At 48.7% G+C, this 27,899-nt stretch overlaps 3 protein-coding genes across 4 annotated transcripts; 2 read left to right on the top strand and 1 right to left on the bottom strand.

Annotated features, from left to right (window-relative positions):
- Window positions 1–190: 190 nt before the first annotated feature.
- ASB16 (ankyrin repeat and SOCS box containing 16) lies at window positions 191–7,252 on the top strand. Its single transcript, XM_006897849.1, has 5 exons — window positions 191–491; window positions 3,304–3,571; window positions 5,729–6,221; window positions 6,524–6,637; window positions 7,067–7,252. Exons 1-5 carry the CDS (start codon window positions 191–193, stop codon window positions 7,250–7,252), a joined length of 1,362 nt encoding a protein of 453 aa, XP_006897911.1.
- A 10,028-nt stretch (window positions 7,253–17,280) lies between these two features.
- TMUB2 (transmembrane and ubiquitin-like domain containing 2) lies at window positions 17,281–19,799 on the top strand. Its single transcript, XM_006897848.1, has 3 exons — window positions 17,281–17,315; window positions 18,628–19,194; window positions 19,433–19,799. The coding sequence occupies exons 1-3, from the start codon at window positions 17,281–17,283 to the stop codon at window positions 19,797–19,799; spliced, it is 969 nt and encodes a 322-aa protein (XP_006897910.1).
- Window positions 19,800–23,094: 3,295 nt separating this feature from the next.
- Window positions 23,095–26,630, bottom strand: ATXN7L3 (ataxin 7-like 3). Of its 2 annotated transcripts, none has more exons than XM_006897847.1 (12): window positions 26,495–26,630; window positions 26,060–26,192; window positions 25,707–25,878; window positions 25,441–25,538; window positions 25,244–25,266; window positions 24,889–24,934; window positions 24,654–24,682; window positions 24,279–24,347; window positions 23,995–24,038; window positions 23,679–23,750; window positions 23,433–23,590; window positions 23,095–23,332 (listed from the first exon to the last, which is right to left on the bottom strand). In XM_006897847.1, exons 1-12 carry the CDS (start codon window positions 26,543–26,545, stop codon window positions 23,184–23,186), a joined length of 1,044 nt encoding a protein of 347 aa, XP_006897909.1. In that variant the 5' UTR covers window positions 26,546–26,630; the 3' UTR covers window positions 23,095–23,183. The 2 variants fall into 2 exon arrangements, with proteins under 2 accessions (XP_006897909.1, XP_006897908.1); XM_006897846.1 differs by having other exon boundaries at window positions 23,184–23,332; window positions 24,889–24,955; window positions 26,495–26,545.
- Between the last annotated feature and the right edge of the window lie 1,269 nt (window positions 26,631–27,899).

The following is a 27,899-nucleotide window of genomic DNA, read 5'->3' as shown; positions in this document are numbered from 1 at the left end:
CATCCCTGTCTCAAGATCATGACAAACTGTTTACCAGCGCAGCAGAGGCGCCTATTTATAGCCCCAGCTGCTCCTCTCTCTGGCTCACCGATGAGGGGGCAGGGTGGCTTCTCAGAGCAAGGTTGGTAGCTGGGCCTAGGGAACCTGGATTTTCCCAGGTGTCCCTACCCAGCCCCCTGTACCCTTATCCATGGCAAGGGAGACCTTCCCCTTCACCTCCTCCACACTGCGGTCCCTCCGCCTACAGCGAGAGTGGCTGGAGTGGGAGGACCGGCGTCGGGCCATTGTCCAGCAATGCCGGAGCCGCAGGTGCCCCCCCAGTCCCCGGGCCCTGCTCACTAGGCCTCGCCGCTCCTGCCGTGACCCAGCTGTCCACAACGCCCTGTTCTCTGGAGACCTGCTGCAGGTCCAAGTCCTATTCCAAGATGAAGAGGCTGCCAACATGATTGTGGAGACTGTGAGCAACCAGCTGGCCTGGTCAGCAGAACAGGGTAGGGAGCACCAGGTGGGGGTAGAAGAGGAGGGGGACAGAGAGAATAGGAGGGGGTAATATAGGCGACATCCCTCCTCCAGATGATGGACAGACTAACCGTCCTGCCCAGCACCCTTGCCATTGTCTCCAAAATAGCTAATGGTTTCTGTGTCTTTTAAGAATGGAAATTGTTTCTCCGACTATAAATATAGTAATCACATGCTATCAAGAGTAACACTGTTATATTTTAACAGTTTTTCTCTGTGTATATGTATCCACACATGGATACTTTTCTTTTATAGAATGAGATACTCCACCTTCTGTTTCACAGCCAGCTTTTTTACTTTATTTTATTATTTGTGTGTATTTGTGTACCATCAAATTGGATCTGACTGGTACAGGAGGAGATTGCCTCTCCTTCTCTAGCTGGTAAATTTGAACTGCGTACCTCTGGGTTTGCAGTGCAGCTTCTTGCCACTAGGCCACCAGAGCTCCCTATAGTCAGCTTTTTTAATGTAACATCTATCCATGTCAGTAAGTAGAATCCCATAATAATAGGTGCATAAATTCAAACACATAAATGTGCCTTGATTTATCTCACTAACCCCCATACTAGAGAGAACATTTTTGTGTACTTGCTAAATGGTTTCCTTAGGAAACAAGAAGATTTCTACATGTAAACCACATAATGTCATTCAATTGAGGCAGTCCTGTTCCTAAGATTGTTAAGAAACTGCCTGAACGCTAGCCATAGGTTCTGTGGCTCAAAGTCCTTGGGAGAATTCATGTTCCCACAATCACCAACTAATCAAGCCAGTTGTCCTGAACGTCATTGAACTTTCAGCGATTACTTTTTCAGATGTAGATCACCAGACATTTCTTCCAAAGTGCCTCTGTTATTGTGTATGGTAGAGTTGGAATTGACCCATAGCTGACCATCCAGCAAGTTTTCAGAGGTAGTTAATCACAAATTAATCTTACAGAACAGCTGGTGGATTAGAACTGTGTGCCTTCAGGTTTGCAACGCAGCTTCTTGTCCCTAGGCCATCAGCGCTCCCTAAAGTGCCTTTAGGTGGACTCTAACCTTTTAGTTAGCTGAGAACATTAACCTTTCACACCATCCAAGGACTCTCACAGTTCAAAACCCCAAATGTTCTGCAATCAAGTCAATCACAACTCTACAAGTAGAACTGCCCATGGGGTTTCTAAGACTAAAATCCTTTACAGGAGCAAACTGCCTCATCTTTTCCCCTCAGAGCAGCTAGTGGGTTTGAACCACTGACCTTTTGATTAGCAGCAGAGTTCTGTAACTACTGTGTCACCTGGGCTACTCTTATAGCCACTTTAGGCTCTGTATTCTTCCTAGGATGCAAGAGTTCAGTTTGGGTTTTCACCCTGCCCACGGCATCTTGACCTTATCCTGCAGCATGCCCAACACCCCCAACATGAAACATGTTCTCATTCTTTAATTTCATAGCTCATGATGAAACAAAACTGAGTTTTGCCCAAGATTTAGGATGGCCAGATTTACTTTGCCACAATGCCAGCAAGGTACATCTCAATATTAGGTGTCTGTGTCCCTTTAAACAAGTCCTGACCATTTCTACAATTTGGTTCAACACTAATAGGTGGATTAGCTTCTCTCCCTACTTTTTCTCCACCTTCTTCCTACTCTACTTCCACTTCCCACCCTTCACCCCCAATCCAACACAGGTTTCAGAACTCTTCCAGCTCTGCTCCTTGGCGACTCCCAGGCTCTACCCCAGGCTTTCTAGAACATACCTCCCCTCCATACCCAAAGTCAGAAAGCTCAGGTGAGCAAAAAAAACCTCCAAGGACCCTGAGGTTCCCTTAAGGATCACAGGATCCAGCCTTCTTAGTTGGCTCTTGTGATTCTAAAGAGCAATTAATTTTTTTCCCTTATGACACACATACTATGATTACAGATTACCAAGCTGTTCTAAAAGGATCTTCGAGTTTACACTTTCACTGCCAGGCTTGCTGGGCCCTTTCCTACACAACAGCCTGTCGGGAGCAGTGTTTGTGATCAGCAAACTGCAGAGAGAAACCTAGCCTTCAGCCACAATATCCCACTCCCCACTCCGCCTGCTGGTCTCTCTTTTTTTTTTCCCCCATTTTTTTTTTTTCTCTTTAAAAAAAAACAAAACAAAACAGGGACTCTGAAAAAAAACCAAAACAAAACAGAGACTCTGAAAAAAAAAAATACTGGTTTATTTACAAAGTTTGAATACATTGTTTTTCACACCAGATCTTTCCCATTTCCTTTACTCCCCCTATCAAATTGTATGACCCTGTAATTAACTCCCCTGCCTCTCCTTACCCCTCTGTTTCCACCTCCTCAGTCGGCTGGATATTTACTACTGTTCTCCAAAATCACAATTCAAAGGTAAAGATTCTTCTTCTGTCATCCTTATTCAGTAGCAACTAGTAGCATCACTATTAGTCAGAATATATTTTAAAAGGTGTTTTTTAAATTTTTTCCTTCTTTTTTAAAAAATATTTTAATGCAACATATTTTTATAGCATATTCTTCCCATTTAATTTTTTTACATTCATTCATGGTTGCATATTTTCTTCCCTACCTGCCCCTTCCCCCCAGTTCACTTTTCTCTTTGAAAGAAAAAAAAATTCTTTCATTGTTATACAAACCCCAAGTCCACAGTCCACTTTACGATGCATTTATTTTTCTGGAATCTTGTCATGAAAATAAAACCTAATCATATATTCCTTTTAAACAGTTTTCTCCCTCATCTGTTTCAATTGCCTGCTGGTCTCTTACTCACTGTCTTGACACTGCCTCCTCTCTCCAGGGTTCTGGGTGATGACCCCCAAGACCAAGCAGACAACTCCTCTCACCATTGCTGCAGGCCGAGGCTACACCGACTGTGCTCGCCATCTGATCCGGCTTGGGGCTGAGCTGGACTCTCGTATTGGGGGTCGAGCCGCCTTGCACGAGGCCTGTGCCCAGGCCCAGGTGGACTGTGTGCAGCTGCTCCTGACCTTCGGTGCCAAGGCCAATGTGCTATCTGAAGAGGGCAATGCTCCCCTGCACCTCTGCATAGCCCCCGAATCTTTGCAGTAGGTACCTGGGCTTGAGATGTTTGGGAAGGGGTATGTGTGTGTGGGTGTGTGTGTATGTGTGTTTCCAGCTTAGACAACCAGATAAAAGAAGAATTTGACATTTTTATCCAACTTTGCAGTCTCCAGAATATCCAGAAAGGCAAGCCTTATTCTACAGAGCAGGAAACAGGCTAGAAAAAGAGTTGAGTGACTTGTCCAAGGACACATCTGCTAGGCCCTGGAGGGAGAAGCCTTGCTGCTTTGGGGAAAACTGTTGTAACTCCAATTCCCTATTCCCTGTGAAAAGCCAAATTCCTAACTGACTTGGTCTAGCCCTGTGTTTCCCAGCCTCAGTGTGAGACACCCCCATACTTCTCCCATTTTCTAAAGTTAACAAAGACCCTGGTCTCTCTGGTGGTATTCATACTCCTTCAAATTAGGTCAGGGGTAGGCAGACAGGGCTGGCTAGACAGACAGGACTGGAGGTTGAAAGAACTCAAGGTTCCCTCACCGATACTTCCAGGAGCGCAGTCTGGAATCGGCCACCACCCTCTAACCAAACAGTGACCCCTTCACCTGGCTCTCCTGTGTCCCTGTTTCCAATTAAAACCATTAAGGAAAGCCAAAAAAAAAAAATCAATAATGATCATGTAGTATTTGTCCTCATGACACTGAGGTTTTTTACTCAATATAATGCTCTCTAGACTCTCAAAAAAAAAAAAAGAACTCAAGGTTTCCTGGAGGACACAACGCAGCCCATCTTCTGGACACCCGCCCCTCCTTCCCCCCGCCCCCACCCCAAGCTACATTACTGATGGTCTTAGAAGTACTCCAGCCCCTTCCTGGGTTCTTACATGCAAACGCCTGCACCTTCCCACAGACTCCATAGAAAATTTCTAGAGCCCTACCGAATGAGCTTTCGAGTGTTAATTAAATTTAGCAAGTGGAAACCAAAATTAGTCCATGATTAGAATGCACGAAAGCAATAAATTCAGTCATTTATGGGAGGCTGGCTTCCTGTGTGCAGCCAGCAGAGTGCCCACGAAGCTGCGTGGTGCAGGAGCGCTGGCACGCTGTCCTCTCGGGAAGGACAATCACTTATCAAGGCTTCATCGGGTCGAAGGAGCTGCTCCTTAGTTTCCAGCAGCTACTATTCTGGCTTTTTAATTATAAATTACTGTTAGTTTAGTTTCCTCATTATTAATTTAGTTCGCTGCATCTTTGATTCACCCCTGCAGTGTATAATGATGCATATTTGCAGCAACTTGTGTTTGGACCGATAACTGTTTCCCAAGACAACCATGCTCTTTCCCTCAGACTGTGTTTTATATAGTTATTGGTTGTTGTTTTTTTTGTTTGTTTGTTTTTGTCTGTTTTGTTTTGTTTTCTCTATTGGAACCAGGAGTAGGTGGGTCCCCAAAGGCATTCCCTTGCCTGAGTGGGTGTGTCTGGTTGGAAAAAGCAGTCTTCCAGTTTTGCCAACAGGAAAAAAGTTTCTTTTAATTTTACTATCAATTTCTCTATTTAGCTCTTAGCCTTCCAATTTTTTTTTTAATTTTTTAAAATTTTTATTATTTTGTGTGTGTGTGTACTGTGAAATCGCATCTGACTGGTACAGGAAGCGATTGTCCCTCCTTCTCTAGCAGAGCATCTGGTGGATTTGTCTTCCAGTTTTTTTTGTAAAGTACATACATATGTTTTCAAAAGTGTTGTTACATGCCGTCGAGTTGCCTACGATTCATAGCCACTTACATTTTCAAAATTTTAGGAGATACACTTAGAAATTATTCAGAAGCAGGCCTTAGGCTCCCACTGCAGCGGCAAGGTCGAATGTGGACACGGCCACTAAAGTGCTGCTTCCAGGCTGCACTAAGACCTTTAAGTAAGGATTCGAAGTTCTCCTTTGAAACCCAAAGGAGAAAAAATGGTATATTTGAAAAAAAAAAAAAAAAAGAAACCCAAAGGAGTTACCTCCCAGGAGCTTCAGACACTGCTTGTCATAGGCTTCTGTATTTGTAATGCTAGAACCTGGCTGGACTTTAAGGCCAGCGGGTGAGAATCAAGGGGAAATGATCGCTAACTTTCTCGAGAACGAAGGGGGAGGTGGTCCCAAGTCAGACCTTAGACCCTCAGGATTTGCTTCCCCGCCCCCACCCCGTGCCTTGCTATCTGCAGGTGTGCCAAGCTGCTGCTGGAGGCAGGAGCAAAGGTGAACCTGGCAGCAAAGGAGAATGAGGTGACGCCCCTGCATGTGGCCGCAGCACGTGGCTTGGAGGAGCATGTGGTCCTCTACCTGGCGCACGGCGCTGACGTGGACCTGCGCACGAGCCAGGGCGAGACGGCCCTGAATGCAGCGTGTGCGGCTGCCGAGGGCCCCGGCCCAGGTGGGCAGCATGAGGCTGTGGCTCGAAGGCTCTTGGAGGCTGGGGCTGATGCCCGGGCCGCTGGCCGCAAGCGCCACACTCCACTACACAACGCCTGTGCCAATGGATGTGGGGCTTTGGCTGAGCTACTGCTGAGCCATGGGGCCCTCGTGAGAGTCCCCAACGGAGCAGGACACACACCCATGGACTGCGCGCTGCAAGCCGTCCAGGATGCCCCAAATTGGGAGCCCGAGGTCCTCTTCTCAGCCCTGTTGGACTATGGGGCCCAGCCAGTCCATCCTGAAGTAAGTGCACACTGAATCAGGAAAATAGGGTCCGGGAAACAGACTGAACGCCTGCCCACAGCTATCTTGCTCTGGAAGGGTGCGGAATGCTGTGTGAGTTAGGTGGTCGTAGGGAGGAAAGGACCTCCAAGGAAAGAGGTTGGAGCATGCTTGAAAAGTGCAGGAAAGCGAGGCTTGGAAAAAGATGAGGAGAGGCTCAAACTAGAGGGTGTGACGTGGGGAGGGGGCCAAGTTAGTCTAGGTTGGGGTGCACACTTGGTTGGGAGAAGCAGAGCGCCTTGATCTCCTCTTTTAACTCGCAGATGCTGAAACTGTGTGCCTCCTTCCCACGTGCCCTGGAAGTCCTGCTTAATGCCTATCCTTGTGTTCCATCCTGTGATGCCTGGGTGGATGCAGTGCCTCCAGAACTGTGGCAGGTATGCCCACCCCAGGGCCCTACCTGTACATGAGGAGGAGGGTCTCTGAGGCTGCTGGAGGATGGGCAGAATGAAGCCCCTGGATTCCAGGGTCCCCAGCCCCTAAGAGTTCAGTCTGACCTCTAATTCCATAGCTTCTTCTGCTTCTCTCACCTGTATTAGTATAAATACTGACCAGCCAGTCACCTGTGATGCTGGCCACTGTGTGAGCCTTTCGGGGATGAGGGTGGGCACAGACATATCTAAGAACCTGCCCTGCAGTGTGATGTCAGCCCCATCATCTCTACCTCTCTAGTTCATAATCTGAGCTTTTGAGATGCTCTAGGCATCAAGGTGAGTACATGTTGCAAAAATCTCAATGACTTCCAGGTAGGAGGGCAAAGAGTTATATATGCCTGGTCGCCTAACCCAGTTCTACTCCTAACCTAGGAGCACGAAGCCTTCTACCGTTCGGCCCTGTGCATGGTGAACCAGCCGAGGCAGCTGCAGCACCTGGCCAGGCTGGCCGTGCGTGCTCAGTTAGGTGGCTGTTGCCGCCAGGCAGCCACCTGGCTCCCGCTACCCCCACTCCTCAGGGACTACCTGCTGCTGCGTGTGGAGGGGCGCATCCAGTGAGCCCCACGCCTAGGCTACTCCCACAGCCATCACCCCACCTCCTAAACCTAAAGGATTCGTCTCAGGCCTCCCCCTTCCTCTGCATACCTTTCCTAGTCAGCTCGTTATTCCTCTGGCTTCATGGGGCATCTGCTGACCTCCAGCCGGCCCTGAGCTTCAGATACTTTCTCCAGAGGAAAGGCTTATCCCAGAACTCAACCTTCGGTCATCTTCCTCTTCTGCTGTGTAGAGGGCCCCTCCATCCAGACCCTCAGTTGGGAGATAGTGACCTTTGTTGCCTCCTCCCCTGTCACCCATGTACCTGTTTAATCTTTTAAAGGGTAGGGAACTCCACCTCCATCTGCACTGTCTCTGGCCAACCTGATTTGTCATTTTAAGGAGGACCTTGTTGACTGGTCTGGAATGATCTTTGGGAATCACAGCTCTGATTAGGGCCTGCAGTGGCTTCTCAGGTGCTGAAATCCAAATTCCACAAGGCAAACAAAGCTTCTAGACCCCAGCCTCTGTCTCATTCTCTGAACCTCTCCACCCTCTTCAGTTTTTTTGGGATTCCAACCTCAGGAGACAGTTTCTCAGTTGTTGGATCTCACCTGTTCTCCTTTGCTTCTTGGCATTTTCATGAGCTGTTCCCTCGGCTTGACCGGCCCTTCCTGTTTTTATTTTTTTTCCTTTTTGGCCTAGACAAGATTGATCTGACCCTCAAAACTCTGCTCAAATAGTTCTGTCTCTGCTTCAGAACACACTCCTTTAAGTAAGTGCCTGTGTCTGTTTCAACAAGACTGAGACTGAAACTCTCTTCCTTAAACAGTCCCTTCAGTAAATTGTTGTTGAGGTAGAAAGAAACCATTTGTGGTTGTGTCTCAGTCTCTTAAACAGTGGTCACCATGAGATCCCATTAACAGGGAGCCCAGTCATCAGCCTCTTTTTGCTGCTTGCTCCTTAGGTCCCAAAGTCAGAAATACCCACATTCGTTGTTAGGTGGGAATTCCCAAGCAGCCTAGTTTTCCAGAATGCAAATAAATGGTCTGTGAACAGAATTCTGAACAATGAAATTATTGGATTGAAATGTGAAGCTTCTTACCATCCTGTGGTTGTCTTTCAGTTTTTTGCACTGAGCAGTTGCTCCTCACATGACAGAGAAAAGGTTGTGAGAACAACATAGATAATAATAATAGGTCCTGCACAGGCCTAGACCCTATAGTACTTAACATAGGAGAGAACTGGACAGGGCCTCCCAGATGCCTGCTCTTCTGTCCTCAGGGACCCTGGGCTCTCCACGACCATCATCAATTGGGAGACACAGTAGGACACTGAGGTCTACGTCCTGCAGCTACTATTTCATCTCAATGGAGTGTCCTACCTGTGGAGGACAACTTTACCTGTTAGAAAGGCAGTAAACTTCTCTTTTCTGGACAGGGTTTTTAAAATTTCATTTCACAGAGCCGACAGGCCTGAAAAAAATAAAGGAAAGTCCCTAAACCCCAGGCCCTGACTGGAGGGAGCATCACTGTGAGAGAAGAGCTGCCCTCAACAGCAAGCAGATTCTGGCCAGTTGTTTATAGTAACATACCTGTTTTTTTAAAAAGTTAAGTCATATATGATTTTAGATAATTTGGATGAAAGCATACAAGAAGAATGACTTACAAATTACATCAAAAAGTCAATTTGGAAATTTTCATATATATAAATCATAAATACTGTTTTGGTCATTATAGTGTTTGCCATTGTGCCTGAGAGAGCGCATCACAGATGTGAAATATTTGTCACCTCAATGAATGGTGGTGCCCACCCTCACCAGTTAGCAGAGAAATGCAGACTAACACAACAGTAAGATATTACTCACCTACTCGATTGGAGAAACATTTCAAGATTATTAATATTCAGTGCCAGATTGATAACATTCAGTGTCCAGTAAGATAGGGAGAACTAAGTACTTGCAAATCCTGTTTTTGGGAAAGCAATTACCTGCTTGGCAGTCTCTCGACCACTTTCTCCCCACTTCACAACAGGCAGGGACACATGGGCACATTCCTACCAGCATTGCTTGCAATTGTAGCAAACAAAAAAACAACCCAAAATGTAGGAGGTGGTTATACAAATTCCAACTCCACGGAATATAATTCAGCCCTTACCAAGGGCAGTGCCTGCAGTAGGAAAGAACTGGGCAGGGACTCCCAAGTGGTCAGCAAGTGTATTGACTCCAAAACTATCTCCAAGACTGTTGTTAAGGAGGGAAAACTAGATTGGAACACAATATATAGAGCAAACAAAACAAAACAAAACTGCACAGCTGTAGATGCCTAGAAAAGGGCCTAAAAAACTGATTTCCAAATTCTCCTCAGAGTGAGCCTGTGAGACTGAACTGCATTTGATTTTTTTTCACAAAAGTGTTTCTACGGATTATTATGAAATTAAAGGAAAGAAAGGGCAAAGGGTATATACAAGTAATTTACAAAATGGTCAATGGAAATATATACAAACCAGGGCAAATTAAAGAGCAAAGGCACCCATTTCTTATCAAATATGCAAACATGAAATGAATAATATCTAGAGGTTAGGGAAAGAGATACTTTACCATTTTTTTTTTACTCCTTTTGTTGTAGTTTTTTTTTTCCTACTTTATCTTTTATTAGCAGGATTTAGATATATGTTCATTCAACATTCTATGCATTTTCCACAAAGGTTAAAAAAATACTTAAATTCATTAAATTTTAAAAACCTGTAAAACAAAACACCCACTGCCAGTGAGTAAATTCCACTTCAGGGAACCCTCTTGCAAGCTTCTGAAGCTGTAAATCTTAACAGGAGGAGACTGCCCATATTTTTCCCTCAGAGAAGCTGGTGAATTTGAACTGCTGGAGATGTAAAGCCTTTTGATCAGCAGCACAATTCGCTACAATCTATACCATCAGAGTTCCTGTAAATCCAGGAGTGTGGGAAAAATAGCATCACATAAACTATTGTTGTTTTTAGATGCTGTCAAGCTGCCTGTGACTCATAACAACCCTATGTACAATAGCTCTGAAGCCTGCCCTATCCTGAGCCAGTCTTACTGACTCCAATGCACCTGCCCTCATTGCTCTAGTTACTGTATCAATCCATCTATCCAGAGTTCCTCCACCCTTCCGAGCATGATGTCCTTCTCCAGGGATCGGTCCCTCCTGGCCACATGCACAAAGTATGTGAGACGGAGCTTCAAAATCCTGGCCTCTAAGGAGAAACAGATTCATCCTGGAAAGGGTTAAACCGGGTGGCTCTTTGGAGGCAAGGATTCTGAGGCTCCGTCTAACATACTTTGGACATGTTGTGAGGAGAGACCGGTCCTTGGAGAAGGACATCATGCTTGGTAGGGTGGAGGGACAGCGCAGGAGGGGAAGGCCCTCTATGAGGTGGATTGATTCAGTGACTGGGATAATCAGGATGGGAGTGTCGGAGACAGTGCGATTGGCACAGGACAGAGCAGAGTTTAGGGCTGTTGTACATAGGGTCGCTATGAGTCGCAAGCGACTCGACGGCACATAACAACAACAACAACAAGGAGAAACTTGGTTTCACCCTCTCCAGGAGAGAACTATTTGTTTTCTTGGTGGTCCATGGTATGTTCAAGACTCTGATCCAGCACCACAATTCAAAGGCATGAATTCTTCTTCTATTCTCCTTAGTCATTATCCAGCTCTCTGATGCATAGCAAGTAATTGCAAAGACCACAGACGTATCAGGTTCACCTTAGTCTCTAGACTGACCTCGTTGCTTCTCAGTACTCTGGAAAGGTCCCTGACAGAAGATTTACCTAATGAAATTTGCCTTTTGATTTCCTGACTGCTGGTGCCAAAAGTGTTGACTGAGGAGCTGAACAAGCTGTAACTGTTAACAACCTCAATCTCTTCTCCATCCATTATGGTACTGCCAATTGGCCCAGTGGTGAGAATCTTTGTCTTCTTGATATTGAGCTTCAATTCATATTGAAGATTACAGTCCTTGACCTCCTGCAGAAAGTGCTTCAGGGCTTCCTCAGTTTCAGCAAGCAAGGTTGTGTCAGCTGCATACTATAGATTGTTGATGAGTTCTCCTCCAATCCTGATGCCACATTCCTCCTCATAAAGTCCAACCTCCTAAATTATCTGTTCTGCATATAGACTGAAAAGGTATGGAGACAGGACTCATTCCTGACACACTCCCTTCTTGATTTTGAACCATGTAGCATTCCAAGAAGTTAGGACCATTAAAGTTACTATTTTTAAATGAGACTAGCATTGGGTAGTAACAGACTCTCAGCTGCACTCTTCTTTCCTTTTCTCTTGTAATGCCTCCATATTAACATACTCAACTCCAGTTAATAAAAATTCCAAACTGCAATGAAATACTAAAAAGAAACAAAATCAACTCCTGAAAGCCTCTTTTTTAAAATGCCCTTAGCTCTGCTGCACCTTGTCCTTTCATTGTACGTGCTCAGCAAAAGCACAGCCCTCATCAGATTCACATCCACCTTTCCTAAACCTTTATCCCAAGTCAATTTCCAATCAGAGCCAAGTTTCCCTTCTTCCCTTAAATCTTCATCTTGGCTATTTTAAGATTTCACCTCTGGTAACAAGAGATAAGAGAACTCTCTCAAATCTCACTTCTCCCAAGAGTTTGTTTGAACTCACCCATCATTCTTTTAATAAAGCTTTATCTAAAGCACCTTGTGAAAACGGTGTCGGGTATGGGGGAGACATCATCTGAGCTGTACTAACTTCACAGGGGAAATAATTCCCCTCAACAGCACAAAGCCAATTCCCTGAGATCAGATATGCCTCCCACATTCCACAACTAACAATTCCAACACCAGTTCCTCCCACAGCTTTCACTGCTTCTCTAGTCAGTTCAATAATACATACAGAACTCACAGGCAGTTATGGAGTGTGTATCAAGGAAAGAAGAGGTTACACTATTTGAGTGTGGAAACAACTTGAGTCAGGGCAGCCAGTTCTCAGGCATAGTCACAGGCAGACCTTTTTCTGATCCTCAGCTTCTCAGCCTTGGCCTCCGACCTGCTTGGACAAGTGTTAAAAAGCTCCTTGAATCCTGCCAGTTATGTATCACCCCTACTCTGCCAATAAGCCTAGATCTCAAGGGGTTCAGCTCTCACTCTGTAGGTTAGCTAACCTAGGTCCCTTGGCTAGTGTTCAAAGGTACCCGCTTTGCTAGCAAGTACTCAGCTTTCTTGCTCTATGGGCTGGAAGCCCACAGTTGCGTCTCACACCAATCTCTGACTGTCTGACACCTCTGCCACCACCACTACCACCATGTGGGCTGCCATGTCATCTTGTGCTGCCTCTACTTTGTGAAAAGATCCCAGGTCCAAAGTATATGCTGCACTCTCTGCTTTTTTATGGTAGTGAGAGTTCAGTTTCTGCCTCTGAAATGGCTCAATTTAAGCCAGGTGGGATGACCAAACTAATCAGATCTCATGTTAAGCATTCTACATGTCTTATTTGCATAATCCCAAAGATGTAATTTACCATATTTACATTATTAGCAAGCTGTTGGGTCCCTCTGATGGGTCACAAACACTTTACATTTATGTAAGGTGTTGGGCTGCCAACTTGAAGGTATGTTGTTTGAAACCACCAACTGCTCTTGGGAAGAGGATGAGTAATCTCCTCCTGTGTGCTTTATTCTCTCTGAAAATCCCGCTGGAGGGTCAACTATGAATCAGTTTCGACTCACTTGCATACAACACCACCTATTTGAATGTGTGTGTGTGTGTGTGTGTGTGTGAAAAGTATTTGTAAAAAGAACAAAGGCCATGTGGGGACCGTATATGACCTTTAACAACAACTTGACACAGGGGAATTAGCTCCATCAACAGCATCAGTAACACAAAACCAATTCCCTTGAGGTCAAACACGTTCCCCCATACTCCTGTACTTCTTTCTATTCATCTCAACACCAGTCTTACTGCTTTACTGGGTCCAAAACCCAATGCAATAGCTCACAGACCACACAGAACCGTACTGGGGAAGTGAGAAGGTTATAATCCAGGGTAGTAGCAGAATAGCTACTGGGTAGCTTCCAAAATGCTCATAGATACCTATGCCTTGGGCCTCATGTCTCTTTAGGCCAGAGTTACAAAGTTCTCAGTCCTGTACTTACTGGCTCCCCCAGTTGTCCCACAAGTTGTCCAAAAAACATAGGCAAAAACTCTTAGTTTATCTCTTGTTCTGTCCGGGAGGTGGGGGAAGGCACGGGGTAATAGTCCCAAGGTAGCTTCATCTTATGTTGTTCTCTAGTTTGGCCATGGCTGCTGCTCCTGTAGGTGTGGCTGGAACAAGAATTTCTGGGCCTGAAGGATGTACGACATTCTCTTCTTCTTCCTCACTGGTGGGGAAGATTTCTTCTTCTGCTGTCACTCAATTTAATGGCAAGACTAGCCAATCCCTTTGTGGATTGGTGAGATAGCCAATCCCCTTGTGGATAGGCCAATATGTTCTATTTGCATATTTCTGCTCATCCACTTGGCAAAGTCAAGTTCAGTGGCTAGGAAAGCCATTTTGAGTAATAAATACCACAATATCAGAGTCATTGCTATTGAGTTGAAACCAGTTCATTACTGACCCTCCACTGGGTTTTTGAAGGCTATAAATACCACAGGAGGAGACTGCCCATCTGTCAGAGAGATATGGTCCTTCAGGTAGCAGTGCATCTCTCTACAGATTACACAACCTGAGCCCCCTGTATATGTATATGTGGTGGTGGTGTGTTTGTGTGCCATTGAGTTGGAATTGACGAGTTTTCAGAGGCAGTGTTGCATGGGAGGAGACTGCCCATCTTTCTTCTGAGGAGCTGCTAGTATATTTGAACTACATGCTTTTGGGTTGACAGCACAACTCTAACACTAGGTCACCAGAGCTTATATATAGAGAGAGATTGTAATTAGGGAGCTCTGGAGACTTAGTGGTAAGAAGCTGTGCTTCCAATCCAAAGTAAGGGGTTTGAGTCCACCAGCTGCTCTGCAGGAGAAAGATGGGTAGGCTTCTGTGCAAGTTATAGCCTCTGAAAATCAGATACAGAACTATCTAGGAGCCTTCTGATTCAATGATACACAACAAGAACATGGTGTAATTTGGAAGGTAACAGATGGTGGCTATTTAAAACTGTTGATTAACAAGACATTGCTGTTGACTTGGATCCAAATTATAGGTGACCCTTCAGTGGGTTTTCACAGGCAGTGGATTGCATGGGAGAAGACTGCCTTTCTACTTTGAAGCAGCTGGTGGATCCTGCTCACCTGTCTTTGGTTTGGCAGCACAATTCCTTTCCCATTAGGCCACAAGAACACCCTAAAACTGTTGCAATGTTAAAAAAAAATTGGCAATGACAGGGGGAAATGTCTATAGTATATAGTTAATACAATAGGCTTCTGTATCCATGAGTTCTGTATCTAAAGATTCAATCAACAAACTGGATAAAAAAACAACATTTGGGGAGGAAGCAATTAAATGTTGGTCAAAGAAACCCCTTAAAGACTAAGAGGGAGCTTAAAATGCTATTTACATAGTATCTAATTGTATTAGGAGTAAAAAAGAATCTTAAACTCACTGTCATCAGCGAGTTGGAACTGACATATAAGTTACCCTCCACTGAAGTTCCTAGGGGTTAAGTAACAATCTTTCTCCGAAGTTGCTGCTGGTAGATTTGAACTGCCAGAGAGGCGAGGCTCCACCTTTGTGTTAGCAGTGAAATTCCTTATGGACTAAGCTATGAGAGTTCCCTGAAAGGAATCTAGAAATGATTTGTAGTATTCAGGAGCATTTCCATAGGTTATATACCGGAAACACTCACTGCCATCTGTCAGGACTGACTCATAGTTGACCCTTCATTGGGTTTTTAGAGGCTGTAAATCACATGAGGTGATTGCCCACCTTTCTGCTGCCGAGGGCAGGGCAACTCCTTACTAGGCCATCAGAGCACCATTGTATATATTCTACCGAGAGACTTCTTGTTGTTGTTATGTGCCGTCGAGTCTCTTGCGACTCATAGCGACCCTATGTACAACAGGTACAACAGCCCAAAACTCTGCTCTGTCCTGTGCCAATCGCACAGTCTCCGACATACCCATTCCAATTGCCCCAGTCACTGAATCAATCCACCTCATAGAGGGCCTTCCTCTCCTGTGCTGTCCCTCCACCCTCCCAAGCATGATGTCCCTCTCCAAGAACCAGTATCTCCTTACAACATGTCCAAAGTCTGTCAGACGAAGCCTCAGAATCCTTGCCTCTCCAGGATAAATCTGTTTGTTTTCTTAGCAGTCCATGGTACATTCAATACTCTTCTCCAGCACCACAGCTCAAAGGCATCAATTATCCTTCTATCCTCCCTAGTCATTGTCCAGCTCTCTGATGCATAACAAATGATGGCAAAGACTATGGCCTGTATCGGCCGCACCTTAGTCTCCAGAGTGACACCATTGCTCTTCATTACTTTGGAGTAATTTACTCTGAGATTTAGGGTAATAGAAAAGAACAAACATGATCTGTCTAGGAGGAAGTGGAACCAGGATGTTCCTTAAAAGAAAAGATGATGGTGAAATTTTGTCTCACATACTTTGGCCATATTTCCAGGCCTTGGAAAATAACATCATGCTGGGAATGGGAGAGTCAAGGAAAGAGAGGAAAACCCTCAATAAGATGACAATGACTGTAACAAAGGATTGGGGCATATCAGAAATCAAGAGAATGGTGCAGGATAGGGCAAGGTTTTTATTTTGTCAAGGTCCCATACTACCTGGAGCCAGAGTTCATGAATTTTTGGCCAAACTGCCTCCTTGTCCTGTACCAGTCCTGCTCTCCACTCCTGGTAGTCAAAAGAGAAATCAGTCCTTAGATTCTGCTAACGTGGAGCTAAAAGCATGTTGCAAAGCAGTAAAGGACACAAATCGGAGGACAGGAGCAAGGACGGAAGAAGAAGGCGGGGAAGAAGAAAAGCTAGCTTCTTTACAGTCCAGTGTCCCAGCAAAGCCGGCCCAGCGCTCCCACAGGGAAGCTTCGTCTCTTTCCCAGGCACCTCCCCCAATCCACGCCTCCACGCCTGGCCACACCTCTCACCGCTCAGAGCCGAAGGCCCCGCCCACTGGGCGTGGCTCCGCCTCGGGAGGGCCAGGATCCCGCCAACAATGACTCCGCCCCTCCTTCCAGTGAGAAACCCGTCCCTTTTATTTAAAGAATACGTTTACGTCAACCCGCCTTACGTATATTCACGTCATCAGTGCAAGGCCAGGGGCGGGATTTCCTATCTCTATGTCTAACAGCTTCCGGGATAAGCCGGAAGACCGGACCCTGCACAGAATTGGTGATTGTCAGCCCCTCCCCCGGTCCCTGCCCTGCCCCTACGGAAAGGCGAACCCAGGGATCATCCCGGCGAAGTCTAAACACGTAGTCTAACCGTCTCAGGTGAGGATCTCCTTCCCCTCCAGGCCTAGTACCGATCCAAGACCCCTTTAATTTCCCATGACACCCAGCGTGTTCAAGCCCCGCCCCAAGTCTCCCAGCCCCGCCCCGAAGCTTGAGGGGTGTGGATGGTTTGTGACCCCCCTCACCTGACCCTGCTACCCCTCATGAGCTGAAGAGCTGGTTTTGGACGCAGTAGCTGGAACCGGACAGCTTTTCAGCAGGTGTGGACCACGGAACCCTCTCCAGCGACGCGGGAATAGGGCCACCCAAACGCAAAGCCTTCGCTTCATAAAAGGAAGGGCCGAGGACCTCTCCTCACCTCACTTGTCAGGGTCGCCCATAGGCTGCGGGAACAGCAGAAGCCTTTGAGGCAGGAGACCTGGGGTCCTGAAGCAGCCCCTCCGCACGAAATTGCACTGCCTGTGCCATTTGTTTTGCCTCTGTTCGCCGCAGTTTCCTTTTCTATGTATCGGGGTTGATGACACTAACCTGCATGGTGATCATCAGGGTTTATTTGTGGGAGTGATAAATAATCGCCACCGTTTATTTACTGAACATTTGCTATGTGCCATACACGGTGCTAAGTAATTTGCTTCGATGATTTCACGTCATCTTCAAAACTACCTTATGAGGTAGGTACTACTTTTAAACCCCATTTTACTCATCAGAGACGCTAAGAACATTCATTGTTCATGGTTACATACTAGTAAGAGAGAAGACGACGAGAATATATTTTTTTTTAGTTTTAGGACCGCTTTGATAAATAAGGATTTGAAAATCATTCAGATGTTGATTTGTTCCACAAATATTCTTTGAGCAAGTACTTTGGCATTAATGCAGGGCACTGTGGTACAAAGAAGAAATACATGTGATCTTTGTCTTCCAGGAGAGATAGACAGATAAATATAATGAAATAGGTGCTGTGAGAATAGGCAGGATAATGATAATCACTCTGCTGGATTTGCTTGGAGACTGCTGGGAAAACAGCAGATTCTCCAAGGAGTGAGCTAAAATCCTGCCTTTCTAAGTATCTGCCCAGGGAAAACTTCCGCAGTACAAGAAAGGAGATTGAGAGTTGGATTTGTAAGAGTTTGGAAAGGTCCCGTTGGGATTTTGCAGTTGTGAACCTGTGGTGACCCACCCGCTGCCATAGAGTTGATCCTCCATTGGGATTCTGATGCTTTATGGCAGAGCTCCTGGTGAATTCAAACTGCTGACCTTTTCACTTAGCAGCCTGACATCCATCAGAGTCCCAGGAGGGTAGCATTTCTGGCTTTTATCCAATTTGGCTTCTCTGGGTTTACCAGAGGTTTTCAGAGAAGGCAATTATAATGTCTGCTGGTGGCCCATACAAAATTTTTCTTGGCGTGGTCTGACCCTGCTGTTGGTAATAGGTTAATATTTCTTGGCTTTCTGCATCAGTGGAATGTGAACATGAATGAGATAGGGTTCAAATGAGACAGTCTTGCAAGGGTAGCTCTGCCATGCCTCCTCCAAAAGGGGCTGCAAGGGAAAAGATTCCAGGCATGTCCTACTGAAGCCCAGGGAAAACTGTTCAAGGGACAAGTTTGCTTGAGCAAATGAGAAGTCTTAGAGAAACTCTGAACAATTGTTTTTCCCTACCCACAAAAAAACAAACAACAAAAAAAACACAACAAACAGTAGTGGCAACAAGACTATGAGGTTTTCCTAACCATTCATGCTTGGTGGGGGGGGTGGGACATGAGAGCGGAAGGGTGTGGAATCTAAAAGCTAGAGTTTCACAATAGAAGCAAGGGTAAATCTTGAGCTTTAGGTTGGGAGTCGAGAGTTAGGAGGTTTGTCTCCCTTTCTACAGGACACTGAACTTCCCTTTCCCTTCAGGCCTAGATCAGTTTGGACCTAAACAACTAGAAACTTGATTTAGCCAGGTCCCACTGATGCTGTTCCCTTTTGTTCCTGCAGTGTGGACCCAGTCAGCAGCCAGACTATGGAGCTCTCTGACATCACTCTCATTGAGGGTGTGGGTAATGAGGTGACGGTGGTGGCAGGTGTGGTGGTACTGATTCTAGCCTTGGTCCTAGCTTGGCTCTCTACATACGTAGCAGACAGCAGTAACAATCAGCTCCTGGGCACTATTGTGTCAGCAGGCGACACATCTGTCCTCCACTTGGGGCACGTGGACCACCTGATGGCAGGCCAGGGTACTTCAGAGCCAACTGAACTCCCTCATCCATCAGAGGGTAACGATGAGAAGGCTGAAGAAGCTGGCGAAGGTGGAGGAGACGCCACAGGGGAGCCTGGAGCTGGGGGTGGTATTGAGCCCAGCCTTGAGCATCTGCTGGACATCCAAGGCCTGCCTAAGAGACAAGTGGGTCCAGAGAACAACAACCCAGAGGGCTCCCTGAGATCTGAGGATAGCATCTGCCTACCTCCCAGCCCAGGCCTCATCAATGTACGGCTCAAATTCCTTAATGACACTGAGGAGTTGGCTGTGGCCAGGCCAGAGGATACTGTGGGTGCTCTAAAGAGGTGAGTGGACTGTTTGGAGGTTGTTGTGACCCCCTAGCCTTTGGTTGCCTCTGACAAAGCTCGCACACGTGTAGGAGCAGCAGGCAGGTGTCAAGTCTGGCCTCTAGCTGGGGGGCAGGGGAGACAGATTGTTGCTGTGGAAATCCACTCTTCATTTTCCCTGCCACTCTGTTCTGTTGTTTTGATCCAAGGTAGTTGGCCTTTTAATTTCTCTCCCTCTCTTTCCTTATCTTTATAGCAAATACTTCCCTGGACAAGAGAGCCAGATGAAACTCATCTACCAGGGCCGCTTACTGCAGGACCCAGCTTGCACACTGCGTTCTCTGAACATTACCGACAACTGTGTGATTCACTGCCACCGTTCACCCCCAGGGTCAGCTGTTCCAGGCCCCTCAGCCTCCTTGGCCCCCTCCTCTGCCACTGAGGCGCCCAGCCTTGGTGTCAATGTGGGCAGCCTTATGGTACCTGTGTTTGTGGTGCTGTTAGGTGTTGTCTGGTACTTTCGTATCAATTACCGACAGTTCTTCACGGCACCTGCCACTGTCTCCCTGGTGGGAGTCACGGTCTTCTTCAGCTTCCTAGTGTTTGGGATGTATGGACGATAAGGACATAGGGAGAAAATCAAAGGCATAGTCTTCCTCTGTGGCCTCCCCCATTTCCTGGCCAGAGCTAGGCCCAAGAGCCTGGGAGTAGGGGCATGTGTGGAAAGGCTGTGGATGGGTACCCTGACACAGGAGGCAGGTATGGTGTCTCTTTATGTCCATGAGGGTACAGATGGCCCTTCTGTGCAAGCACAACTCAGGTAGAAATGAAGATGTCATCTACCCTCACATTTTAGGGTCTTCAAGAAGAGCTGATGGCCCAGCTCAGTGGGGAGGCTGGGCTCTGATGATTCCTTCCCAGCTGTGGCCCTAGCTTTCCCCAGTGTCCTGCATGTCTGCTTCCCAGCCCCCAGGCAGCCTGCCAGGCGGCTCAGCATGGTCCCAGCATACTTGTGTAGGGAGCCTGAATGTCTTTCAGTTTCTTAGTCTAGTATGGATCTTTTGAGACTAAAATGACATAGGCAGGAAAGATTGTGCCAGCTTTCCCTATAGGCACCTAGCTGCCCCCACCTTCTTCCTTCACCCCTGTAGCAGGAATAGGGTGTTCTCCATGTTCTGGATAGTTTCCAGTGTTCTCCCTTTTTCAAAAGCACTTTGCTTGCATTTTTTTAAAGTCTTTTATAGAGCCCAGTCAGGAAGGGGATTGGGGCACAAAGCCAAGCCCCCAGCAATGGGAGAGGCCAGGCCACAGCTGCTGTTACGCTGGGCCTAAGGCTGTAAGCAAGACAGCGCTGGCCCTCAGCCAGTGTCCTACCCTGCCTGGCTCCAAGGACGAGCTCCGTATGGAGCACTGGGCCCCCAGCCCTCGCCTCTGGGACTCTTGGATGGAGGGTCAGTGTCTGTGATTGAATAAAAGTTCCATTTTGTGGCTGTGGAGCCTCCTTCTGTGACAGTAAGAAAATGGCTTTGCTCTTCCCTCCAGTAACATAATGAGGGTGGGTAGACCAGGCTACCAACGGGAGATGCAGTTTATTTACACCAGCAGCCATGGGGGCAGGGGGAATACACAGCGTTTACAAAGTTAGCTACCTGTACAGGATGGATTACATATGCAAAAATAAAAATCTCAAGACCACAGGACAGCGTGAGCCCCACCCCCCTCCCCCAATGACCCCAGCATGCGGTAATGCCAGGCAGGTGGCCCCTGGGCATGCGGGGGGGAGTGATGCATGGAAGGAAAAGCCACCGGCCATGGAAATTAGTACAGAACCCCCCCACACACACTCAGACACATGATAGGATACAGGGTGGACAACACCTAGCTGGGGTGGGAAGGATGGGAATTGAAACCCACACAGCCTGCTGTTAAGAGGGGAATGGGGAGCTCCTAGCCCCTGTTCAACTACACGGTAGGGGGGCACTCTCCCCAAAAGGAAAGGGAGTTCCCTCAGGGTCCCTGCTGGACCAAGCCCATCTCTTACCCAGCCTGGGCAGGGGGCTCTGCCCTGAGGGAGGGCCAAGGAACAATAGGGAAGTTGATGTGGACAAACCAGTTCCCAAACTACTTCCCACTTCTCCCTCCTCCAACCAGAAGGGGGAAAGGGAGAGGCCAGAGGGGAAAAGGGTATATTAGGGCCTGAGCTGCAGCTGCCTCTCAGAAGGGAGAGTGGCCCCTGGCCTTCCTTTTACCTTGAATCTACTCCCAGGTCTTCACCTGAAAGCAGGCTGGAGGCTTGCTAAGATCTTCCTCTTCCTCTGGCTTCCCCTAAGGAGGCGGCTATGGAGCGTCAAGAGCAGAGGAGCCCAGGCCCCAGGATTTATTCTAACTCCTGCCAAAGTAGATTTTGGCTTTCTAAAAAAGTTATCACAATTCTTGGGCTAAAAACCAATTTGAAACCAGGCATCAGCCACAATCAGAACAACCCCAGGGAGAGACTGGGGTTTCAGACAGGAACTCACAGCCCTATCTGTTGTTCCCTTAACTCTAAGGTCCCTAACCCAAATCAGTTCCACCAGTCCTGGGTACGTGCTACCCAAATGTGGGATGGCTCCTCCGGGAAAGAGGGCAGGGGACACATCCAGCAAACATGGCTCAGGGTCACCTCCGTCCCTGTCAGTCAGCTCTGCTCCCGGCTCTGACTGTGGTCCTCTAGCCTGGCTCCTGGAGTGGCACTGCTGCCAGAGGTGGGATTGTACATCTCAGGATGTAACCAGGCAGGTGGGCACACTGGCTTGACAGTCCCAGGCATGACACCACTTCTTCCTCTACCAACCAACCCAGAGCACAGAGAATACCCTCTTCCCACCCTACTCCTAAGCAAAAGGGGGGAGGCACAAGGTCAGGATTTCCTCAGAGCCCCAAACCACAAGTACAGAATAAATAACTTAAAAGCGGCCAAGGAAGGGGGAAAGAGGGCAGACTTCGGAGGCAGGAGCATGGAGAGAGGAACTGAAGCTGTTCAAGGTAGAAGAGGGGGTGGCAAGCAGCAGCTGGGAACTTGGGCTGCCCCATAGGGCAGTAGGGCAGGGTAGGCAGGAGGAACATGGGGCCACCCCAGGAGGGTGAGGCTGGGCCCCTTCCTGGGGCAGGGAATGAGGTAAGAAAACATTTCAAATAAAGCAGCACCGTTCCCTCTCATCTTGGGGCCCCACTCCTCACCAGCCCTAGGGCAGGGAAGAAAAGTAGGGGGGGAGTAATTTTGATACACAGCTCCCTCTTCCTACCCTCCCCTTTCCCATTCCTTGAAGCTGCAGAGGCTGGGGACCCTTTCCTGGCACCCAACACCACAAGGACAGCTCCTGCTGCCAAGGAGGCCCATGGGGACTGAGGGGAAAGGGCTGCCCCTGTAAGGGGCAGGGAAGGTGGCGGCAGTTCTGGACGCCCACCTCAGCAGACAGCATTCTGTGCCTGCCTACCCCTAGGAATGGGGGCATAGGATTCTGCACACAGACAGGGCACGGCCCAGCCCTGCCCCTCAGCTCCAAGCACCGGACCCATTCACATTGCTGAGGGCAGCTGGGGGAAGCCCTCTCCAGGCTCAGCTTCCAAACCACAGCCTCCTGGATGCCACAATGCCCCTCGGCAGGGCGTAGTCCAGTTCCTGGGGTGGGGGGCAGGCAGTGCCCTGGCACAGTGCCCAAGCCAGGCCCCTGGCCTGACTGGACATCCAGTAACTCACAGAATAAATAGGAAAACTGCCTCCCCACCAAACTTATGTCCAAGGCATAACATGTCCAGGTCTGAGTCCTGCACACCGAGGGTTCATGCTCCATTGCAGAGGACCCTGCCACCCCCCAGGGGTGCATATATGGATCTTCTGCCTGCCTGGCCCACCAAGCTTCCCAAGCCCAAACCCCCAGCAACTGTCCATTTGCCAGGCTCTGCCACCTGGGTGGGGGTTGGGAGAGAGGGCTCTGCTCAGCCAAAGGCTATCCCTTGCATCCAAGTCAGTTGATGTCATCGTAGATGCTAGGCGTAGGGGGTGCCGGTGGCTTTGGCTTCTTTTTCTTGTTAGAGCCCAGGCTGGAGGCAGTCCCCACCAGGCTCAGATGGGATTTCTTCTTCTTGGTTTTCCGTGACTCAGAGCTATTGGTACCTGAAAAGAAAGGCACAGAGATGAGCTGCAGAACACAGGGCTGTAGCAGTAGAGGAAGAGGCCCTACTCCTTTAGTTAGAAGCCCAGCTGTCTCACGTACCTAGACCCCATCCCTGATTCTCACTCGTCTTGGAGGAGCCTGAATCAGAGGGTGAAAGGTCAGAGGAGCCGTCCCATTGAAGCCGGCTGATCAAGGCCTGGCTGTCAGTCATGTCAAAGCTGTCATTATCCAGTGAGCTCTCAACCTCTGGAAGGACACTAGAAAGAGGAGGGGCCAAAAGAATGGCTTTAGCATCCTGATTAGCATCCCAACGCAAACTCCCAGCCCTCTCAGAGGATCACTTACGCTGAGGGCCCCAAGAAATAAATCCGCACAGCCCGCCGCTGCTCATCTGTGTGCTGAGGGCAGCGCAGGGACCTGGTGGAGAGAGACCTTGTTAAGTAGGAGAGTGCCTGAAGAACTCAGAAGCAACCTTTCCTTTGACAAGAGAGGCAGGAGGGAGGCCCCAGGGAAGGGATGAACGAAGAGCCCCAGATCATGGCCTGAGGCCTGTCAGAGATGGGAAGGGATGGAGAGTGTCCCGCTCCCACTGCTTAAAGCAGTGACGGTCAGGATGAGAGTGCAAAAGACCCCCGGTCCCCTTTCTAGGTTGTGTGCTCACCTTGTGCACATCTTCTTGGTGTGTTCAGAAATCACTCCACATTGCTGGAAGAGGAATATAAGCTGAAAGGAGGGATGGAGGGGAACATACCCCTAGACATTTCTACACAAACAGTACGCTGTACAAGTAGAGATGGCACCTCAAGTGTCCAGAGCAGATGCTCCCAGACCACTATTGGCAGGTAACCAAATTCCAGAGAGGGAAAATGACTGCTATCATCAGCCTCCAGGACCTTAACCATTGCCTAAGGCTGCAGCCCACTCTCCCATTCCCTGGTCCCTCACCGTGGTGAGCAGGCTTCGAAGCTCCTCTGGCCCCAGGGTCTCATAGCTGATCCCAGTTGAGTTGTTATACTGGGGGGAACCAGAAGTGTAGATTAGAAGGGCAGGGGATAAACTGAGAGTCTCTTCATCCCTTTTTAAGTGAGAAGGCTTTAGGACTACCAAGCAGTTCTACATGTAATTCCTTCCATCCCACCTGCCTTCAGGTGTAGGGTGGGCCCAAGATGAAAGTAAATACAGAAGATTTAAATCATTCCATCCCGTACTCTGGCTGTCAACATCTGATCCTATAAATAAAGAGCTCCTTTCTACTTGTCTAAATCCCAGCCAACTCCCAAGGAAAATAAGAGGAAAACCCACGTGGGACAGACTACTCACCTTAAAAGGATCCGAATTGCTAAGTTCCCCTGAAGAAGAAAAAAGAAGGGGAAGGGTGTTTGATGCAGAGGTACAGACAGAGAACCCTGAAAATAACCAGAGAGGAAGTGGGGGTGACAGAAGGATCACAGGCCCTCCCTCTTACCCTTGTTCCTCTAGATCCCCACCTCCACCCCCAGTGGTGACCACGAGGAGACATAGTTCAAAGTACTCCCATTTGCCTAGCCCCACTTACCATTTTTGTGTTTTAAAGACTTGGATCTTCGAGGGGAATTGGGGTTCTGGAATGGGAGATACCATAGCTTTGGGGAAAGGGTAACGATAAGGGGGAGCCGAGAACCCAGGGAAGGAAAAAAGATTTGACAAAGAAACATCCTCAAAAATCCCTACTCTTCCTCCCCAGTGAGACTTGTCTCCCCACATATCCCCTTCCCCTCTCCTTCCCCAATACCCTCCTCTCAAACGCAAAGAGGCCCCCCAGCGACCTCAGACTTGAGAATCAAGACACCCTTGAAGGGATTCCCAGCCCAAAAGGAAGGGTTTATCTGTCCTTCGCCCAAAACTTCCCTCATGCTTGCCCCAGCTCTCACCTTATCTGATTTTCTCTTCTTGGCTGTACAGGACAAAAGATCAGGGAACGTTATTTTAAGCTTTCATAAAGAAAAGTACAATCTCTTCTCTCCCCATTATTAAAGACAGCCACTTCCGGCCACTGCACACTAACTCATCTCTGCTTGCCCCCTTCACCCTAAGCCCATCAAGAGACCTCAGAAGAAAACATGTATACCTTTCTTCTCTGAGCCGTAAGACCAATCATTGTCATTGATGTCATCATTATCTTCTTGGTCACTCTCAGACTTGTTCATATTGTTGCTGTTGGCAATCCTGCCAAGGATTGAGATGTGAAAAGGTCACGACCCTCACTTTCAAAGGTAGGAAGATGCCTGGCCCACAAACCACCAGCTAGAGCCTACAATGCCCCTCAGGTCCACATTCTGGTGTGGGCTGCACATGAGCAGCAGCTCTGGTTTAGGCAGGGAGTGGAGCCCTCACCGGCGGTTGGCGATGCGGCTGCTGTTCCGACCCATTCCCAGGCACTTCTCCAGATGGGGAGCAAAGCGGGAGGCGGCAATGCTGCGACTACAATTGGGGCAAACGCACTCCTTGCTCTTCCATTGGTTGAAAACCTGCCCAAAGATGTCCAACCCCGGCTGGTCCACGATCTCTGGGGACAGGAGAGGTATAGTGATCAGGACCCTCTCCTGTTGTCCCCATCGGTGGTGGCCCCATGATGTCTTCAAATGCCCTCCCTAAACTCCAGATTCTCTATCTAGCACAGCATCCAGAAAAGGAAACTCCACCACTGCCAGGGCAAGGCCTCACAGTTCTTTGACGTGGAAGCTCACCAAAATCCTTCATGCTCTCAGGATCTGTGTCATCCAGGAAGAAGTAGCCACACTTGACAGCCCGGTGTACCTCAAAGCAGAATCCCAAACAAGAATCCTCGACCAGGTCCGCGTATATCTCCTGAGCGATGGCCTGAGCCCCAGAGGGAAGAATATTCCTGGTCACCAGAGTCACAGTCTCCTGAACTGACTGTGACCCTTATCAATGAAATCTCCTGCCACCTCACCCTGACCAAAAAGAATGCTTTCTTTGCCATTTCCCCCATTCTGACTTTGTGTTCTTTCTTGTTCCCTGATTCCTGGGCCCTTTCTGCTGGCTATTCCCTTTAAGAAACAAAGCTGACTTCCCAAATTCCTTTTTGGTGTGGATGCCAGATAGAGCGACAGGGAGACATCAAGAGAAAGAACTAGAGGCACACGTGGGGGAGCCCTCACCTCTAGTTTGCTGTTATCCAGGCCAGACAAAGACATTTCCTCCATTTTCATTTGTAAACTCTTGTGGAGACGGCACTCTGACTGTTCATAGCACAGCGGGCGGCAACACGGCTGTACACATGGGGGTGGGGGTGTTGGTATGAGTCCAAGGTACCTCTGAACACTGCCACCTCCTCTTGCATCGATGCCCATAGCTTAATCTGGTACCAGGACCTCCCCTTCCCCAAGGCCCAGGCTCACTAATTCTAGATGTTCCTCCAGGGCCTGGAAAACCAAAGGCGGTCTAGTCCTTCCCAGGCCTGAGCTCAGGCTCTAAGATATCTACTGCCAATCAGATCTGGCTCTATAGGAGGCAGCAGCTCACCCCAGGTCCCCAAAACTCAAACCCCTCTTTGATACCCATGGTGCAATGCAGCAGGGGGAGGAGAAGGAACTCTAAGGCCTTAAAGCAAACCCACAGGGTGTGGCAAAGAACTGCACAGACTCCTAAATGCACCCCCCCCTTCCCTAGAAGCTCTCCTCAGAGTCACCTCTGCTTTCAGCCAGGATGTCCACTTGGGGGGGTACTGCTACCAGGAGTAGAAATGGCCCTAGGCCCCTACAACCTTCACCCCATTCTGCCTTCTCTTAAAATAAGCGTGCCACTACAGTAGGGGAGCAGAGGCGACAGAAGCCTGATGCTAAGGGGCATTTCCAGCTACTGTGAGCAAGAAGGGGGTGGCCCGGTGGGATGGCATGCCAGAAGTGGACACTCCCCTTACCTGTTCTTTTAGCTAAACACCCTCCCTCCTTCCCTCAGGACCAGCCCGGAAGTCTCTCTAAGAACCTCAAAGTCCAAGAACCCCCCAAAGGATTCAGAAACAGCACCCCGAGTATGGGGCCCCTCTCCGCAGAGGGTACGAGTTTGAGGTGCTGCCGGCCAGGAGTGGGGTGGGGAGTGACAAATGAGCCAGGGGCACTGAGGAGGGTAGGAGGCCGGGCCTCGGCTCTTCCCCCGTCCCTGCGGCACTGCTGCTGCATCATACCGACTGGGGGGAGGAGAGCCGAGCCGCCGGTGGCCAGCGCCGGTCCGGGACAGCCAGCCCCCCAGAGTGGGCAGAGCGGGACGCGTCCCGGCCCCTCGCCTTGCCCGCCTGCCGACAGCACTGGCCAGCCCGGGAGAGGAGTCCGGGAGGGTGTCTCTATTGTCCGGGGGGCTGGGGCCTGGCTCCCTAACAAAGGCCCCGCGCCCCCTCCCCGGCCGGGCCTGCCCCGCCCAAGGGGGACCCAGACGGGGAAAAGCAGGGGGCCCCGGCCGGGCCGGGAAGCCGGGCGTTTCCGCGTCGGCCCGGGGGGAGGGGAAGGGGCGCTGACCCAGACCTGGGGGGAGGGGGCCCAAGCCCCGCCTCGGGCCCCGCCCCCCGCA

Source organism: Elephantulus edwardii, unplaced genomic scaffold (assembly GCF_000299155.1).
Source record: "Elephantulus edwardii isolate Elephantulus edwardi_28Jun2011 unplaced genomic scaffold, EleEdw1.0 scaffold00216, whole genome shotgun sequence".
Lineage (NCBI taxonomy): Eukaryota > Metazoa > Chordata > Mammalia > Macroscelidea > Macroscelididae > Elephantulus > Elephantulus edwardii.
This window is presented reverse-complemented; position numbering and strand designations above follow the sequence as displayed.